The sequence below is a fragment of the Saccopteryx bilineata genome, chromosome 2 (assembly GCF_036850765.1).
Source record: "Saccopteryx bilineata isolate mSacBil1 chromosome 2, mSacBil1_pri_phased_curated, whole genome shotgun sequence".
Taxonomy (NCBI): Eukaryota; Metazoa; Chordata; class Mammalia; order Chiroptera; family Emballonuridae; genus Saccopteryx; species Saccopteryx bilineata.
Genome location: NC_089491.1, coordinates 391,955,255 through 391,975,461, shown reverse-complemented (window position 1 = coordinate 391,975,461; position 20,207 = coordinate 391,955,255). Strand labels below are relative to the sequence as shown.

The 20,207-nt window shown below is 57.7% G+C and overlaps 1 protein-coding gene across 1 annotated transcript in view; it reads right to left on the bottom strand.

The window, feature by feature from the left end:
• LRRC75A (leucine rich repeat containing 75A) overlaps positions 1-11,546 on the bottom strand; it is a 42,120-nt gene extending 30,574 nt beyond the window's left edge. The window contains exon 1 of the mRNA XM_066264363.1: positions 11,144-11,546. Within this exon, the coding sequence (XP_066120460.1) occupies positions 11,144-11,395 (252 nt within the window). The 5' untranslated portion in view covers positions 11,396-11,546. The remainder of the gene's footprint in view (positions 1-11,143) is intronic.
• Positions 11,547-20,207: the final 8,661 nt, after the last annotated feature.

Below are 20,207 nucleotides of genomic sequence, written 5' to 3'. Positions count from 1 at the left end.
CTCTGTCTCACTGAAAGAAACCTAGACGACAGGGCGCCTTGGGGGCCCGGCTCTCACTGACCCACTGACCGGCCTCCACACCTCCAGAGCCGGTGGATTTCCTCGGGGGCACAGGAGCAGCCAAGCTCGACTGTGGGGTGGGAGCTCATGAGACAAGCTCCCATTCCTGGGACCACCTTCTCTCCGGGCCACGCCCTACTTTCTGCTTCCCCCCACATTAGTTCACCAGAGTCTGGGCCACCACTGATTCAACATCTTTTTTTTTTTTTGTATTTTTCTGAAGTGAGAAGCAAAGAGGCAGTCAGACAGACTCCTGCATGCACCCGACCGGGATCCACCCAGCATGTCCACCAGGGGGCGATGCTCTGTCCATCTGGGCCGTTGCTCCATTGCAAGCGGAGCCACTCTAGCGCCTGAGGCAGAGGCCACAGAGCCATCCTCAGCGCCCGGGCCAACTTTGCTCCAATGGAGCCTTGGCTGCGGGAGGGGAAGAGAGAGACAGAGAGGAAGGAGGGGGGGGGTGGAGAAGCAGATGGGCCCTTCTCCTGTGTGCCCTGGCCAGGACTTGAACCCAGGACTTCCACATGACGGGCCGACGCTGATTCAACATCTTACTTCAGAAAATAAGCTGTTGAAAAAGCATCTTAGGAGAACACACTCAGGGGCCAGATGCTGTCCACTCCCTTCCTCCCCTGAGGCCTGCTCCTCCCACCTCCTGGTCACCATATGGTTCCTGCCATGGGGAAGGGACAGCCAGGGTTCCCTGTCACATCGTGTGCAGAGTCCCACAGACCATCCATCCCTCGGCCTGCCCCTGCGAGTGGGCCCCTGACCTGCCCCAACCGGAGGGCACTCAGAACACAGGTGAATCCCTGGGACGGACCGAGGTCTCGCCGGCCACGCTTCCCCAGGGATCCCTGGGCGGGACAGGGCCTCGGGCGGCACAGCCCTGGGCCGCTCCTGTGTGACACTGTGCAGACCCGGACCACCCTCCTCAGACCGCCTCAGCCCTGCCAGCAGCATGCCTTCCACCCAAAGAGGCCACAGGAACCTCCTTCCTTTCCTCCAATCCCACCGGGCGGGCAGACAGGCCAGTCCAGGCCCCTCGGACCTCTGAGAACATGAAGCCCCTGCCCTGTGGTCCTCTGGGGGCTGGGACCCAGGAGGACTGCCAGGATTCAGCCAGTCAGACCACAGTGTACGAGCTGGTCAGGCATTCCAATGAAGGGTGGGGCGGCTGGCCCGGCAGCTGGTCCAGGTGGGCCTGGAGCCCCTCCCATGCCTCCTTCTCTGGGGCCCTTGCTGTCCTCTGCTAGCTCACAGACCCAGGGAGGACGTGGTGACGTTCCCACAGGGAGGCCGTGCGGAGTCCTAGGTAAGAGATCATAAACCAGCTTCAGCCAGCACCTCACGGGCACGCGGAGTTTACCATAGGCCTTTTCTCCGGAACGCAGAGCCGGCCTCTCCAAACACTGGGTCCTGGCAGGTTGCAACAGAGCAGAACAATCCCGGGGGGAGACCACCCCAGCAGGCGCCTGAGGGTGGGCGGGGCCAGTCATCAGGCTGCGTTAGTGGGTGTCACCACCGTCAAGACAAGCAGGCGGGTGAGTGGGTCTGGCATTTAGAAGAGGGAGGGAGGGACAGCCCCGGAGGTCTGACCACTCGCTGGGAGTGAAAATTAGAAAGACGGGACTCCCCTGGGATCAGAGGAGCCAAGCAATCTGCTGCCCACAGAGCCCTCCCTTCCAACAAGCAGCTGCCATCCTGCCCCCTGCCGTGCCCGCAGCCCAGCACTCTCCAGGTGGGCCCCGCAGCCCCTGGGTGGGTCTCGGAAGAGGCAGAGTGGATGCTGAGGGGCCAGTCCACATGGGGGGTGGGTGAAGTGGGGGGCTGCCAGGTGTGCTGGGACCAGCTGGCTCCGGTAAGGCTGGCCTGAGCCCAGTATGTCAGAAAGCAGTGACTGTATTTCCATAACCAGGAGCAGCAGGGGCTGGGAGTCCCAGGCGGACACCTTCCAGGCCGCCAATCCTGGCCCACCTGGAGGTGGACGGTGTGCTTTGGTGGGAAAGGCTCCTGGTCGCCCCGTGGGGTTCTCACCTTCACCTGGTGGCCCTCGGTCGGAGAGGGGTGCCCTGGACACCTCCCTGGGCAGGCTGCAGCTGTGGGCGGTGGCTTTATGGGGACAGCTATTGTGAGGTAAGGGATGGAAGGGCGGGGTACCTGCTGGGGCCCAGGGAGAGCTGGGGCTTCCTGCTTCCTCCAGGGCATGGTGTGCACTGGGGGGTCCCTGGGCTGAGGATACAGGACAGAGAGGGACAGGTCTGGGCATCAGAGCTGCCAAGAGGTGCCGTGCAGGGCAGGTAAGTAAGGCAAGGCCCCAACTAGGGACAGGGAGGGGAGGCGACTCCCTGCACTCCCAGGCCCAGAGCCTGGGTCCGTTCAGGAGCGCCGTGGGAGCAGAGGGGTTTGTACAGCGGCTGGCTGGCATGTGCTGTGTGTTCTGCACCTGTGAATTCCGCCCCTGCCCCACCCTGTCCATCCCCCACCACACACACACCCTCTCCTGGCTTTCTGCCCAGCCCGGCCATTCTGCATCTGTGGCCAGAGGTGGAGCCACAGTCTGACTGGCCCTGGCCGGCTCTGCACTGACTCACCGCCCTGCTATAGCACCAGCTGCCGCTCTGACCCATCCTACAAAGAGCCATCGCAGGCCCCATGCTGTCCACCTCTTCCTGGTGCCACCACCCCACTGGCCCAAGAGTGTCAGTCAAGTGAAAGAACCAGGCACCCGAGCTCTGCCTGGACCGGGAGAGCTCTGTGGGCGGGAGGGGCACACAGCTGGGGCCAGATGAACACTGAGTGACCCCTCAGCGGAGAGGAGCTTAGGGGGAGGGGCAGCTTCCTCAGGCGGTGGGGAAACCGAGTCAGGCAGGCGGCAGGCCCAGAGGCTGCCAGGGCTGGAGCCAGGGCTGAGCTCCTCCCAGACACACTGGGGGAGGCCTGGGGCTCACGGTCAGCACAGGCCTCTGTCCACTGGCCTTGGCTCTCTCACTACAGCTCAGTACACCGCGGAAGTTGACACAGGCCCCGGCTCTGGCCTGTGCCCCTATGTTGGGTGACTACCCTCCTCCATCTGATGAGGGCAAGTCACCAGGACTGCTACCAGCAGGACAGGGTGGCCTCTGTGGCGGCCACTGTGTGGGGTGGATGGTGGTGGCTGCAGGGCCTCTGGGGTCTGGTTCCTGTGGAAGCCCCACCCCCTGTGTCCTGGCTTTGTATTGGCTCACGCCAAGTGACCTCAGTGCATGAATGTGAATCTGGCTCAGAGCCCAGAAGAAATAGCCAACCAACCAACCAACCAACAATCCAACCAACCAACTATCCAACCAACCAACTAACCAAACATCCATCCATCTGACCAACCAACCAACCATCTATCCAACCAACCATCCATCCATCCATCTGACCAACTATCCAACCAACCAACTAACCAAACATCCATCCAACCATCCATCCATCCATCTGACCAACCGACCAACCAACCAACCAACCAACCAAGCATCTATCCAACCAACCATCCATCCAACCAACCAACCAACTATCCAACCAACCAACTAACCAACCAAACATCCATCCAACCAACCAACCAACCAACCATCAAACCAACCAACTAACCAAAACATCCATCCAACCATCCATCCATCTGACTGACCGACCAACCAACCAACCAACCAACAATCCAACCAACCATCTATCCAACCATCTATCCAACCAACCATCCATCCATTCATCCATCCATCCAACCATCTAACCAACCAACCAACCAACCAACCATCCATCCAACCAACCAATCAAACGTGGAAATAAACACATCTTTCCAGAAGCACAGCAGAGTGGTGGCAGGGAGACTCAGTGATCATCTCAAGCACACCCATCCCTTCATTTTTTAGATGGGAAAACTGAGGCCAGAGAAGGGAAGGGGCTGGGCAAGTTCAGGTCTAAGCTGGGCTGGGAACTCCAGTTTCCCAGTCAAGGTTCCACAGCCACAAAACGCTTACTCTGGGCCATGCTCTGCTGGGCCACTAGCACTGGCCTCTTGGGTCCTCACAGTCCCCTCCCTGCAGTGGGGAACAGTGACCAGTACTGCTTTTCCTGTCTGGCTGCCTGCTGTCTCCCCAGCGCCTAGAATGGCGCCTGGAAGCTCGGACAGTCCCGGAGGGTCCGTTCACCGAATTCCCAGAGTCTGCTTTCGGCTCACCTGCCCTTTCTCATTTCTCTATAATTGCACGATGCTTTTACATGACATAACCCTGCCCACTTTTCACTCTACAAACTATGCTGCCAAACCCAAAAGACTGTGTATAAGGAGCCAAACACACACACAAGGAGATGCTTTAGAGACGAGAAAGCCGTACGCAGCTGGGAAGGGTGTCTCCAATGCTTGTTCCCCCCCCCCCCGCCCCGAGACACTGAGCCAACCCCTAAATAACCAAGACGACCGACTGGGGACCCCTTTCTCAGCCACTTCTTCCTGGTGCCACCCCCCGCCTACTCCTCAAGAGCTCACTGCTCCTCCCGTCTTTCTTGCCTTCAAGACAGGCGTCCTCTCAGAGTGCAGAGACAGGGAAGGTGACCGAGACCGGGCAAACTCACAAGAGATGAGAAGCTGCTTCTCACCCAGGGGTGGGGGGGAGGGGCCGCCCTGAAGGTGGGCTCGGACCTCAGACCCAGAGAGCGGCCACCTCTGCAGGCAAACGAGCTCTGGACACCTCCCACTCTCAGCTGGTTTCCTGGGTCTGTCCTGGTTACGATCAAGTTGGAAACAGCAAAATGCCACATCCCTTTGAGAGGTAGCCATGGGCAGAACTCCATGTGGCTGCAGCAACCAGGCGTTGGAGCTAATAGAAGTTAAAAAAAATAAATAAATAAAATAAAATAAAAATAAAAAGCTGGGAAATGCTCCCAGAGAGCCATGTGGCACGGCTCAGGGCCAGTGGGTGGGTGGGTGGGCGGGGCAGGAAGGACAGCAGGCACTGTAACTTGGGGACGCTGTAAGCCAAGGTCACTAGTCTTGTTAGAACAGCCAACTCTTTAGTGACAGTGAGCCCAAGATACAGTGACCAAGTCCGCTGGCCCAGACACGTGGGCCCCTCTCCCCACCCCCCCAGGAGAGGGTAGGATCCAGGCAGCAGGAGGCAGCAAAGAGGACACACGTGTCCACTGTTCTCCTAAGTCACCCCCAGTGTTGGTCGTGGAGGAAAAGATCGGGCAGCTGGCTGGCCCAGATCCCCACTCGGGGAGACCCTCTCCAGCGCTGACCCCACCCCTTGGGCGTCCTGATTGGAAAGCCGGAGAAAGGCCCTAATTGCCTGCGTGACCCTTCTGCAGTCCACGTACTGCCGGCAGGAGGGGTGTGGGGTGCAGAGGGGAGCCACCGGAACCCTGAGGGTGAGGAGCAGGGACGGTCCCCATTCCGTGAGCGATGGGAAGGGTAACTGGGTCTGGTGCTGGGAACGGAACACGAGATAAGTCTGAGCCAGAGCCCACTGGTTCCTGAGGGCTCAGGGGCAGCCGCCCCAAATAGTTTAAAACTCGTTCACCGGAAGGGGGGAGGGCATACACCCAAACACCAAGGAGGGTGCCCTGGGAGGGGGTGTCCATGCACAGATCACAAGGTGTTTCAGGAGCTCTGAAGAGAGAGCAAAGCAGGTTCTGGTCATCACTAAAGTGGTAGGCATTTGTTCCAAAAAAAAAACAAAACCCAACCAAAAAAGCCCCGACCTACCACCTGAAGTCAAGAGAGCTGGCCTCGCACCAGGCCCTGCGGTCACGCCCGGCCACACAGAGGCTGCCGTGTCCCTGGCCTTAGAAACCAGTGAAGCAGGTCCTGGCACTGAATTCCTTCTGTATCTTTATCCCTGGAAACACCTGTGCCCAGCCCAGCCCGAGAGCGGCGGATTTTTAAAAAGTGAGGTTTCTGTTTATGGATGGAATGAATGTGATTCAGCACCAACAGCAGATCAGGGAGGCAGAGACCAGGTTCTCCCTGCAAGCTCTGTCCCCTTCTGCCGCCTCGGCAGGGGCCCCAGACTGCACCTGCCAGACGGCATCCCCGAGGTGCCCACGGAGGCCAGGCACTGTGCCACGTCCCTCTATCCAAGAACGCCACCACCTGACAGGCTGCCGGGAACAGCCAAGCCCCTCGGACCTCGCTCCCAGGAACCCAAGGCAACGTGCCAGCTCTCACGACCACACTAACACGCCTGGTGACGATGCCCGCGGGCACACGGCTGTGCCCGGCTGCCAGATGGTCTCTGAGGGCACACTGGGACAGCGGAGGCAGACGCACAGCGCAGCTCGGACTTTACTCAAGGTGACGGGCCTGTGCGTGCTCAACGCCACGCCAGGGACGATGGTGGTGGTGCTGTCTCCACAGCCCAGGAAGCATCTGACTCAGTCTGACAAACAGAATGGACAGCAGGGGTGTACTGTGTGCGGAAGATTCAGTGCCGCCCAGGGGAGGAGGGCCGCAGGACAAGGGGTCTGAGAGCCAGGGGCTGACCCGGCCCAGGAAGGTGGCCTTGGAAAGGCCAGGGGCATTCAGCAGAAACAAGGGCATGCATTCCAGGGGAAGGAAGACAAGCTCAAAACCAAGGGTGGGGGGCCTCCCTGCTTGGGGGGTGGGGTGGGGGTCTGGTGGCCTTTTGACTTGTCCGCCTACAGAGATCGTCATAGGTGGGGCGTCGGAGGGAGCAGGGGGTCATCAGAGGCCACTCCACTCATCTTCCGGCCTCTAGGTAGGAAAGACCCGCCCAGTGTCCAGGTCCCCACGGGACTTCAAAGTGCCTGTCCATTACCTAGTCTCCCTTGGGAAACACGACACGCCCGTCCTGGGGTGGGGGTGGGGCACAGGGTCCTGTTTTGCATTAGCTGATGCGGCTCACTCTCCCCCACACAGAGTGAAGCCTGTCCTGCCACCCTGGCCACAGAGGAGTGAACCAGGAGTCCATGTCCACGCCGCACCACTGGGTGGGGCGGGCAGGCCAGCCCTGGACAGCTCTGCCCAATAGGGCTGTGCCACACGGAGTGGCAGCGAACCCATCCAATCACCGCCTCTATACGGGAAAACGGGGGGGGGGGGGGCTGGCCCGTGAGCAGAAGAAGAGGAGCCACTTCAGCTTGGTGTCTTTTGGGGAAACGGACCCCTTCTGCTGCTGCTGCATGAAGCTGGCTGACAATGCAGTCTGGAAACCTTGGGACTCAGGGACACTCCTGAGCAGATGAGAGATGCCCCCACCTTCCTGTAGCCTGGCACCCACCCTCTCTTCCTGACTCAACGGTTACTTCTTCCCCAGGGCTCCTCACAGATGGCAACGCTGATTGCCAAGATGCAGGGAGGGTCCTCTGGGGAAGGGGGAGGCCTGCCGGCCTGAGGTCCGGGGAAGGACACAGGCATGGCCTCTTCTAGCCACAGCTGGCTTCTTTTATCCCTCCCCAGGAGCGTCCACTCCAGACGGCTTCCGCATCTGCCCTGAGCTTGTGACCCTGACTGAGCCCTGCCTGGCCCGGTGGACAGAATCCCAAAGCTCCTTGAACCCGGCTGCTTGGAGCAAGGACACCAAGGCCTTGCCTGTTAGCCTGGCCAAACCCACAGAAGGGCAGATTCTTCTGTTTCTTATCATCTTTGCTGTAAAAAAAAAAAGAAAAAGAAAACAAGCAAACACATCTTGATTTGCAGACCCCATGAAATTTCACACACTTTGTAGCATCTGCTTGGCCTCGTACCTCCAACGCCCTTTGGGAAAGGAGGAAACACCGCCCGGGTTATCTGCCGGGTCCAAGGTCAGAGCAGAGCAAGGCGTGGAAGGCAAGGCTCCGGGCTGACCCTTGGCCCGGGCTCCTCCTGTGAGTACACGGCCCCCGAAGGGCTGGGGTCACGCTCCACTCCCTCAGGCAGCTTCCCGGCCTCCTGTCCGCGTCACTGGCCACAGCTCAGGACCTGTAACACTGAGCAGAGGCCTCCTGCTACCTCTCTAGCCAGTGACAAGCACGGACAGCAGGACAGTCTCCAATCAGGGCATCTCCACGCACCCGATCTTAAATTCAAACGTGGAGCATTCAGCAGCCGCAGCAGCCGCCACGCATGGTCCCTCAGCCTCTGTTTCTAGATCTCACGCGGCTTACAGCGAGTCCCGTAAACGGGGGAGGTGGGGTGTCAGACTGGAGCACGTCCTGAACTTGGGGTCAGCGAACCCTCTGAAGTTCTGGCCACACTGTGTATGCTGGTGCCTTTGTCTGGGAAGAATGTCTTTCGTGACCTTAGAAAGCTCCAGGGCTTGAGGTTAAGACCACAGGGATTAAAGATCTTGGGTTCACCTCCGACCTTGGGGCTCTGGGAACACACAAATTCTGCAGCCAAACAGACATTATTGGACACAGGAGAGAAAGTGCCAGGCAAGTGCAGGAGGCTCTTACTGTCCTGGCTGTCATCACTCCCTGCCTGTTCCTCAGTACCCACCCTGTGGGTTCCAGACGGCATCACCGTGGGACACAGCACCTTGCGCTCTGCGAACACCTGTCTCTGCCGACAGTGTTACTGAAGAGGCTCCCCTGGTCTGACCTCACCAGGGAGGCCTTGGGGGTTTTCATGTCTCCGGTGACTGCTCATTGCCTTTCTGAACATCACCACCTCCAGACCAGGAAAGGAAACGAGAATGAACACAAAATGTGGGGGAAAGGGCCGCTTCGGTGCATAGCACAGACCCAGCTCAACATTCCTTTCAACAGTCTCAGGGGCTAGGAAACGGTCTCTCTGTGCCTCATGGACATGTGGGCATCCGGTGCTACACACACGCACACGCACACGCACGCACACATGCACACACACGCACGCACACATGCATACACGCACATACACGCACGCACACATGCACGCACACACGCACACGCACACACACATGCACACACACGCACGCACACATGCACACACATGCGCGCACATGCACGCACACATGCATACACACATGCACATACACGCACGCACACACGCACGCACACACGCACACGCACGCACACATGCACGCACACACGCACACACATGCACACACACATGCATACACACATGCACATACACGCACGCACACACGCACGCACACATGCACGCACACACGCACGCACACATGCACGCACACACGCACGCGCGCACTGCCCAGGGCCCCGGCAGGCAGGCAGGCCGGCCACGGGGCGTCTCTCCAGGGCCCGCAGGCGTGCCTGTCACTGGCTCTGGACGGGCCCACCACCTTACCCATAGCTAGAGGCCAAGGAAGCCAGCACGCCAGGAGCTGCGGCCAAGTTATTCCTCTGTTTTCACAGAAAAAGGGAAAGTCTGATTAACCCCATCCTGCCCGCCTCAGCCCTGCCAGCCCTGTGGCTAAGACAGGCGTCAGGACACCAACCAGACCAACAGTTTCTCAGGAAACCTTCCCTGTCGCAAGGGCCCCGTGGGGCCACAGGAAACCATCTCTTTTCCAAATACCAGGGAGAAGGTCAGCTTCAGGATGTGAACTCACACTCGGCCTCAGGGCCACTGGAGGCGCCTGAGGTGTCTGCCTACCACGAGTGGCCCTCAAGAACGCTGCCTTCCCTCTGCCCTTTCCTCTCCAAGCAGGGCGGGTCTCGTCAGCTCCCTCCACTCCTCTGCATCCCCACCCCAGTGCTGGGGGAACAGCATGTGATCAGTGGACTCTCCTCACTGTCTGGTGTGCAAATGGGAATATGACTGTCTGGAAAATCCATTCCTCTGTTTGAAAGCAACAGTTCCCACCGAGGGCCACGCACTGGTTTCCGAGTTTTGAAAGACAAAGAAATACAGCTGAAGTTACTGTGGTGGCGTGTAATGCCATCTCTCCTTGATGCTTCAATTCAGAGAAGGTGCCTGGGAACCCAGTGACATCTCAGGACTCATTGTTTGGAAAAGCACGGTGAGAATGGACCTCCCCAGCCTCTCACCCTGGCCCGTAGGTCTCTGATTCCCTCTGCCCGTGCAGGGCACAACTCGGGAACACACACGCCAGGGCACCAGCGTACCAGAGAGAAAGGGGGCAGGGACACAGAGTCAGGAGGGATGTGCATCTGAGTAGCTGTTGAAAGCTCCTACTAGGAAGGTGCCCCTCATCCTCTTTCATCAGTGATGGGAAAACCACACACTGAAAAGGCCACCTGAAATCTCCTCTCCCCTCCACATGGGCGCCATCACTAATGGGGCCCTGGAGTCCCCGCCCCCTCCAAAGCTAGGTGAAAACAATCTATTTGGTGATGCAAGAAGTATACCCTCCTGCCTCCCACTCAACAAAATCCATGGGCCAGTGTACCCCTCCCTCAGAAGAAAGGAAGGAAGGAAAACAAGCCAAAGAGAGACGAGTGACAGTGTGGGTCCCAGGGCAGCCAGACCTGCAGTCAGTTGCTAACCAGTGAGACAAGGACAGGCAGAGCGCAGAGTGCTGGCGGGCAGCTTCCTGAAGTTTCAGCTGCCAGGTAAGTGACACAGGAAACCAACCCAACTCCTGTCTCTCCTCCACTGTTCAGCGAGAACTCGTGACCAGCACCTGTCAAAGTTACTCAGGGGAGGTAAAACACGGCCTCCCACCTGAGGGGCCATCCGGGATGCCTCCGGGTGATAAACGACCTAGGCACTGGCATCGCACCAGCCCCAGAGCTGGGCCCTTGGGCTCCTTGGAGAAGCTGACAACGACGCATTCCTGGAGGACCCCTGACAGAGGGTGACTGCCAGTGAGTGGGTAGAGAGGGGAGACAGCACCTGGGCCCAGACCACGCGACCCTCCCCGCCACCTCTCCCACCAGACATCCCTGGCACCAGCCTCCTCTGCCTGAAGAGGAGAGGAGCGGGAATATTATTTCAACAGGTCGTCCGCAGCCCAGCCTCGCCCGGCCATCCTTTCTCCGCCCAGTCCTGAGGCCTCAATTCCACGGGAGCCCTGAGGCACCTGCTGCCAGACCGCGTTCCATCCCCGCGCAGGGGGACCCTGGGCGGTGTCCCCCGGCGCTGCGGGGCCTCCTTGGGGAGGGGCGGGGCGCGCCCCCCGCGCCCATGCTCCCCCACACCAGCACCCCGCGGCCCGCTCACCTGGCGCAGGTGCTGCAGCAGCGTCCCTGCCTCCTCCCGCCGGCCCTGGCGCACCATCCGCAGCAGCTCCTGGACCATGCCGACGCGCCGGTGGTAGGGGGGCGGCCCCGCGCCGCCGCCCGCGCGCCCCGCCTTGTCCCCGGCGCGCAGCAGCAGCGACGCCCAGAAGTCGGGCCGTTCGCGGCGGGGACCGGGCGCCGCGCCGGGGCTGGCTCTCTCCGCCAGGCTGCCCTTCGTCTGCCGGGTGCCCATCGCGCCGCGGCTGCGTCCGGCGGCCCGCCTCCCGGGCGGCAACTTTGGGGGAACTGTTGCGCGCGGGCGGCGCGGGCGCGAGAGCGCGGCGCGGGTGGGGGCGGCGGCGGCAGCGGCGGCGGCGGCGGCGGCTGCCCGCGCTCCCCTAGCTCCTCCCCCACGCTCCCTGGGCGCGCTCCCCCGGCGCTCGCCGCCAGCCGCGGCCCCGCCCCGCCCCGCCCCGCCCCCGGCTCGGCTCCGGCTCCGGCTCCGGCTCCGGCTACGGCTCCCAACCCCGGCGCCCGCGCCCGGGCTCCGCGCGCCGCGTGCCGCCACCCCCCCGCCCTCCACACTCTCCCCTCCCTCCCTCTCTCCTGCTGCCCGCCCTCCGCTCCCGGCCCCTGCCGCTCTGGGTCCCCACCAGGCTTCCACGGTGCTTCCACGAGCGCGCGCGGGTGAGGCCCACGGGAGGTGGAGGGAGATGGTCCTGCGCCCGGCAGGGTGGGGAAAGTTCGAAGCCCGAGGCGCTCTCCCAACCCCGGAGTCGTCCGATTTCTCTCTCTCTCTCTTTCTCTTAATTTTATTTAGAAAATTACATTTAACGGGGATGACATTAATCCATAAGAGAACATAGGTTTCAGGTAAACATTTCTAGAGCATTTGAAGTGTTGATTATGTTGTGTACCCATCACGCCGATTTCTCAAAGTGGGCTCCGCAGAGCATCAGCGCCCAAGTCCTCTGAGGTGCTGGCTCAAAACGCAGACCCCAGGGCCTTGCCCCCGACCAATTAAATGAGGCGCCCGCAGCAGTGCTGGGGAACCTGCATTTTTAGCCAGCCTTTCGGGTGGTTTTGATGTAGACTCCTTAGACACCTGGCTGCTGCTACTGGTTGTTGTTCTTGGTGGTGGTGGTCGTGGTTGGTGAGTGGACCCAAAAACTATGCACAAGGCTATGTGTGTGTCTTTTTTTTTTTTTATTTTACTTACTCATTTTTAGAGAGAGAGAGAGAGAGGGAAGAGGGTAAGAGCAGGAAGCATCAGCTTCCATGTGTGCCTTGACCAGGCAAGCCCAGGGTTTCCAACTGGCGACCTCAGTGTTCCAGGTCAACGCTTTATCCACTGTGCCACCACAGGTCAGGTGTGTGTCCTTTTACGCAGAGACTCCATCTCTTGCTTCCATCGGTCTCAGAGTCTAGAGCGACTCAACCTTTTTTTTTTCATCTCGGGGCACACATAAACATTACTAAAATTCTCCAGCACACCACAAAATACATATATTTTGTCAATTTGACAAAACAAAAACGTATAATCTTGATTCATTCACACTGGACAACTATTGTTGGTGGCTGTTGTCATTTTCTTGTTGGATGATCTGAGGGAAAAGAGGTCAGTGCCCTGACTAAATAGTCAGCTACTGTGTGCTTTAAGATTCTGCAGCCATGCCTGACCAGGCGGTGGCGCAGTGGATAGAGCATCGGACTGGGATGCAGAGGACCCAGGTTCAAGACCCCAAGGTCCCCAGCTTGAGTGTGGACTCATCTGGTTTGAGCAAGGCTCACCAGCTTGGACCCAAGGTCACTGGCTTGAGCAAGGGGTTACTCAGTCTGCTGAACGCCCGCGGTCAAGCACATATGAGAAAGCAATCAATGAACAACTAAGGTATGGCAACGAAAAACTGATGATTGATGCTTCTCATCTCTCTCCTTCCTGTCTGTCTGTCCCTATCTATCCCTCTCTCTGACTCTCTGTCTGTCTCTGTAAAAAAAAATTAAAAATTAAAAAAAAAAAAAAAGATTCTGCAGCCGGCTGGGGCACACCACGTGGTCCAGACCATCACGTGTTAAGAACTGCTGTCATTTGTTCTCATTCTCACACCTCTGGAGAAGGCTCCTGGGAATAGTCCTCACACAAAAAAGCAGTGGCATGCCCACAAGTAATCCCACCTGCACACTCCTGCTGGCCCCCTCCCTCCCTGGTCACCTCTGCCCGGTGACCGGTGACCTAGCCTATAAAGGACCAGAGCGCCCTGGGGTCTGATGGTACTTGGAAGGCCAACCAGGGTCCTTTCAGAGAGAAGGCTAAATCCGGCACCCGGAGGACCGTCCCTATCACAGAACACAGACCACCTGGTGGCGGTGGTGGGGGGGGGTGTCTGTCCTGGTCTCAGCCACAGGGCTGTAGGGGCCCCAGGGTGTGTGCTGGCCTCTGCCCCAGGCCCTGGATGCTGCTTTGGGAGGGAGGAAAGGACATGGGTATGCTGTAGGGGCGGGAGAGCCAGATCCCAAGTCAGGGAGGACGGGAACCCACCATCTGCTGACCGCTAAGCGGCAGGCAAGTCCCAGCAACTCCGTCTGCCCTGTCGGGATACGGACACGAATGTTGCCACGAATCGGGAGAGTAAGGGGGACAGGGTGGGGGTAGGGGGGCGGAAACGCCAAGCAGAGCACAGGTGCTCCACTGAGGACAGTGCCTTTGCCTGCACTGGGAGTCATGGCGGTCTTCCCGTAGGGGTTTCCTCTGCCTGCACTGGAATCATGGCGGTCTTCCCGTAGGGGTTTCCTCTGCCTGCACTGGGAGTCATGGCGGTCTTCCCGTAGGGGTTTCCTCTGCCTGCACTGGGAATCATGGCGGTCTTCCCGTTTCCTCTGCCTGCACTGGGAGTCATGGCGGTCTTCCCGTAGGGGTTTCCTCTGCCTGCACTGGGAGTCATGGCGGTCTTCCCGTAGGGGTTTCCTCTGCCTGCACTGGGAATAATGGCGGTCTTCCCGTAGGGGTTTCCTCTGCCTGCACTGGGAGTCATGGCGGTCTTCCCGTAGGGGTTTCCTCTGCCTGCACTGGGAATCATGGCGGTCTTCCCGTAGGGGTTTCCTCTGCCTGCACTGGGAATCATGGCGGTCTTCCCGTAGGGGTTTCCTCTGCCTGCACTGGGAATAATGGCGGTCTTCCCGTAGGGGTTTCCTCTGCCTGCACTGGGAGTCATGGCGGTCTTCCCGTAGGGGTTTCCTTTGCCGGTCCCCAGCGCGGGGAGGGTGAGGTTCGTGTACCCCCAGCAGGCTCTCTCCCCGTGGCATGCCTGCTTCCCAGTGCCCATCGCTCTTGGGCACTCAGTCAGCCTCCCTGCCTGTGGGCCCCACGAGGCCTGGAGCAGCACCTTCTACACCTGCCGGGACCCTTTGTGTGTGGAACAGACCCGCTGGCCTCTCCAGAGAGCCCTGTGGTGCCTCTCGTCTCGGGCCTGCAGGCCACCAGACGTAGTGGCCCACAGGGAACTCTGCTGGCCAGGCCCTGCTCTGGGGACGGTGGCTCCACCCACACCCTGAGGTGGCAGGGTGGCCTGCTGAGGGGCGTGGCTGGGGCAAAGGCCATCTCAGCGGAAGAGGGCTCGGGCAGTCCCCTCGGGTTCTGAATGTCCCGCCTTTCCTCCTCTTCAGAGACTGTTTTATCCTCTTCAACTTGCTCTTAGTTTCTTTTATTTTTTTATTTTTGACTTTTCCCTCTTTTCTGCCTTGTTCTTCTCAGTCTCTTCTGTTTATTTAGAAATAAAACTTTCAGTTGCCCCATCTTTCCATTTGGTCACCAGCGCCCCATCTCTCTCTTTCCTTTCCAGTGAAGCTTTTTATTTTTCTTTTTAAAGTGAGAGGAGGGGAGATAGAGAGACAGACCCCTGTGTGTGCCTCGACTGGGATCCACCTGGCAACCTCCATCCGGGGCTGATGCTTGACCAGCCGGGCTATCCTCAGCGCCCGGGTCAGTGCTCCAACCAGTTGAGCCACTGGCTTTGGGAAGGGAACAGAGAGAGAGAAAGGGAAGAGAGGGGTGTGGGGGAGAAGCAGATGGTCACGTCTCATGTGTGCGCTGACTGGGGATCAAACCCTGGACGTCCATATGTCACGAGAACGCTCTGTCCTCTGAGCCAACCAGCCAGGGCCTCAGTTTTTTTAAATACCTTATATTTATCGTCACACCTCCTTTTCCTCTACTTATTCCTCACCCACTCCTATTTGGCTTCTGGCCCCCCACCCCCATCACTGAAATGATTCTTGCCAGTGACCTGGTTGCTAAAGTCAGTGGCCATTCTTGTTCTTCATCTTGTTTGACGGTTAAGCTGTTGCCTACTCTGCTTTGGTTAAAACTCTTCTCCCCTGTCTCGCAGGGAGCTACTCTCCTGCAGGTCTCCTTCTTGGGGTCTCCTGAGATCTTCTCTTCTTACCCCCTTCCTTTACCTGGTGTTGCCCAGGGTACGGCCTCAGACCTCTTCCTAGGCAGTGTTATTTATACTCGGGGCTTTACCCACCACACACACGCACTGATGACTCCCAGTCTCTCTTTCCAACTTGAGAAGCTAACAAGTTAACCCGTCACTGACCCGTGGATGCTGGCAGAAGACATGAGACTCCTGGGTCAGAGGCTTCGGACTTGACTGTCAGGCACGTGCAACATCAGCATCAGTGTATCTGCATCAGTTCCCGGTGCTTCTGAGTCCCACAGGGGGCTCTCCTTGACACCTAACGTGAGAAGAATCAAGCCTGGAGGGATAGCATTCCAGGCAATGAAAACAGTCTATGCAAAGGTCCTGGGGCAGAAAAGAGCTTGGCATGCCTAAGGTACAGATTAGCCTAGTGCAGTGGTAGTCAACCTGGTCCCTACCGCCCACTACTGGGTGTTCCAGCTTTCATGGTGGGCGGTAGCGGAGCAGCCAAAGTGTAAATAAAAAGATAGATTTAACTATAGTAAGTTGTTTTATAAAGATTTATTCTGCCAAACTTGGCGAAAATCCAACATAAAGTACTTGGTAAGTAATTATTATTATCTGCTTTAACTTGCTGTAACTCTGCTTTATACATTTTATAAAGTCAAGTTACTTCCTTACTTTATAAATCACCATTACTGTGGAACCGGTGGGCAGTTAGAAATTTTTACTACTAACAGAGATACAAAGTGGGTGGTAGGTATCAAAAGGTTGTCTACCCCTGGTCTAGTGGGAGGGAGAGTGGAGTGGGGAGAGGTTGGAGGTGTAGCTAAAACTGGTCTGGGCAGGGCTTTACGGAAGGGTAGTAGTAGGGAACTGTTAGCTGTTAACCTGCAAGGAACTCAGAGAAGGGTCACACCTAAGGACAACCTTGGTTTCTCACCCAGGGTCTGTAACTTGCTGCCCGCAGGATTTTACTTCTCGGAGGTTCTCAAAGTGAGGCATGCGTTTCAATCACCTGGAGGGCTGGTTGCCACACACATTGCTGGGTCTCATCCTGGTTTCCAATTCGGGAGACCTGGGTGGGGCCCAGAATTTGCATGTCTAATACATTCCCAGGCGATGAGGAGGACACTGCCGGTCCTCGGGTCACTTGGAGAATCGGGCTCTAAGAAGGCCGCTGATTCTGTCTTTTCCTTCATGTGTCCAATTGCCCTTCTCTCCTGGTTGATGTGATCACTGAATGAGATCAAATAGGGAAAGCCCTTGGTAAAAAAATACATTAAAAAAAAGGCACACAGCCTGACCAGGCGGTGGCGCAGTGGATAAAGCGTTGGACTGGGATGCAAAGGACCCAGGTTCGAGACTCCGAGGTCGCCAGCTTGAGTGTGGGCTCATCTGGTTCAAGCAAAAGCCCACCAGCTTGGACCCAAGGTCGCTGGCTCCAGCAAGGGGTTGCTCAGCCTGCTGAAGGCCCACAGTCAAGGCACATATGAGAAAGCAATCAATGAACAACTAAGGTGTTGCAATGTGCAATGAAAAACTGATGATTGCCGGACCAGGCGGTGGCACAGTGGATAGAGCGTTGGACTGGGATGCAGAGGACCCAGGTTCGAGACCCCAAGGTCGCCAGCTTGAGCACGAGCTCATCTGGTTTGAGCAAAAGCCCAACAGCTTGGACCCAAGGTCGCTGGCTCCAGCAAGGGGTTACTTGGTCTGCTGAAGGCCCGCAATCAAGGCACATGTGAGAAAAACAATCAATAAACAACTAAGGTGTTGCAATGCGCAATGAAAAACTGATGATTGATGCTTCTCATCTCTCTCCATTCCTATCTGTCTGTCCCTGTCTATCCCTCTCTCTGACTCACTCTCTGTCTCTGTAAAAAAAAAAAAAAAAAAATTGCAATTATCTCACAGACAAAATAATTAAAAAAAAAAAAAAGGCACACAAAAGGAATGATCAACATAATGAAGCTTAATAATCCCAACTCCCAAGCGTGTTTCCTTCGCAGTCTACAGAGAATGTTCCCCTAGAACAGCGGCCACTGACAGCTCCGGAGCGGGCGCTCGTTTACTTCGTTTACCCCACGTTTGTCTGACTCTCTGACAGTCACTGTTTGCTCACCGCTGGTGCTGGTGCGATGGTTACCTGCCTTGCCCTGCCTGGGAGAAACCTCTGGATTCACCTCTGTTGTTCACGCCACACACAGAGATTTGATGATGCTTCAAGCGTCTGTGGTTATTTTTGTCAACCATCGCCTCCCACTCGTCCCTGAGGAAGCTCTCCTGAGTCATCAGGCGGCCCGGGAGGAAGCTGGCAGTTGTTGGGCTGGTATCTGGCTGATATCTGGCTCCTGAGGGCAGGGAGGGAAATGATGTCTCCTTGGGCTTGCTTTGAAGACCCCGGCCAGCTGGTCTCTAGAATATGTCTGTCTGGAGGACCTGCCTTTGGTGTGTACACTTTTATCTGTATCCACGCACGGATTCAACAGATATTTGTTGAGTATCTGTTATGTGGCAGGTGCTGCTTTAGTGTCTAAGGATAGAGCAGTCGATAAACAACAAAGTCTTGTCATGGAGTTCATGTGTGTATAATAGTCACTCGTGGAACGTATTATGTGGCGAGCCTATTGTGTGCCATGGAATTTATAGTCTGGCAGGGAAGGCAGGCTTGTCTTCCAGTGAAGGACGGGTTACAGGGCCTGTGGCATATAAACACAGGGTGGGGTGCAGGAAGAGGGTCCCCAAGGTGGCTCGGCAGGTCGGCACCTGCCTGCAGGCGGTTCCACAGCGTTGGGGTAGCGGGTGCAGGTGATGGAGGGAGGCTGAGCAGGTGGGCAAGGAGCCCGGCCGTGAGAGGCCTTAGGTGACAAGAACTTGGGGCTTAACCTGCATTCCCGACGCTGACGTGTTGGAAAGCGCACTGCCACATCCCCCAGAGAGGGATGTGGCAGTGCAGCCTGGTGGGCAGATGCTCCTAGCGGAGGGGTAGAGGTAGCTGACAGAGGCGAGGGGCTGGGGGGGGCGCAGGGGTTAACTAGTGGACACAGAAGCCATGCCGGCTGAAGTCACAGGAAGGCTGGTGGGGCTGGAGAGCGAGAGTCCTAGGGGGATGTTGAGGATTTAGAACCAACAGGACTCCGCGCCCGTGGAACCAGGGGGCGGGACGTGCGGAGGGCTGGAGAGGAAGCTGAGAGGAGCCCGAGTGTGTGTGGGGGGAGAAGACGGCTTCTGTTCTGCGCACGTGGAGTTTGAGATGCGCATCGCATGCGATCCAACCGGCGCGTCATGGAAGAAACTGAACCCCAGCGAGGGGATGAGAAGATGAACCAGGGCCGGTCGGTGGGGCACTGTGTTGTTTACCAGGCTGGAGGAGGCCGGGGAGCCGTTGAGAGAACCTAGAGGTAACGTCAAGGAGGAAGAGGAAGAGGGCGGATTCGGGAGAAGCACCGGGGCAGCGGGGGGGGGGGGGGGGGGGCGGGGGGGGGCGAGGGGGGCGGAACGGAAAGCGCAGTCCGTGGTGCCGAATGCTCCAGACGGATCCACACGAGGACCTGGGACTTCGGGTTCAGGAATAGGAATTGGGGGGGGGCTGTCCCTTTCCACTGGAGACTGAGGACTGTGTTTCCCCTGCTGAAGCTGAGACTCCGAAGATACCTCGCCCAGATCGGAGCTGGCCAGTGGGGAGCAGGGCAGAGCCCTCCGGCCAGCTGGAAGGGGCCTCCGCCCAGGGCCACCTAACAGCCCTGCTGTAGTATCACAACTGAGCCGTTTACACTGAATCAAGTTTCCGAACTGGGGAGTCCTGTTGAGGCTGAACTGGCATCAGTGACCATTGGCTGACACTGCTTACCTGTGGGTTAGTTAGATCCATGGATTAAACGTAAATAGAGTAGAACCCCATGGGGGTGGGGGAAGTGAACTGGGTCCCTGCCAAGGAAATAAATACGTGTTATGGGATGAGCTGGAAACCCTGGGAGGTGAGGAAATGAATGCCATCTCCAAAGAGGAATCACTGTTCCGTCAGTTCATGCCTCTCTGATCTTGCGTCCTCTGTTTGTGCCAGGAACCTCCATCTTCCAGGTTATCACTGACATGACTGAAGGCATATTACCAAGCAGCAGGAAATTACATAGGACCAAGGAGAACGCAGCTGTGAAGGTCTCAGAGACTCCTGGGAACGTCTGCAACAGGTGCAGACATTTAAGTGAATCTACGCGGAGAAAAAGCGGAATGGACCCTCAGCAAAGTCCCGGAACTCTGTGCTTTCAGTCTCTTGCACACGTCACAAGCGGTGGCACCCCAGGTGCCCTGCTCGGCAGGAGGGACACTGGAGGAAACAGGACAGGCAGGCTTCCCCGTTCCCAGGGAGCTTATATTCTAGTAAGGGAGATGGGCAACAAACCAACAAATAAACCAAGTCACCGCTGAGTTGGGATTCGACTTGCAAATTCACTACCCAAAATCCATGCAAAAGGAGCTTCCTCAATGAGAAGAATCGCACTTGTAAGTGGACAGCAGGGATGTTCTGTAGCAAGGCTATCACCCGCTGTTCAGGCTTCCATATCCTCGGACCTAGGCGGAGATGGGCTAATGAGCTCACAATCAAGTTTGGTTATTAGACCTGACCTGTGGTGGCGCAGT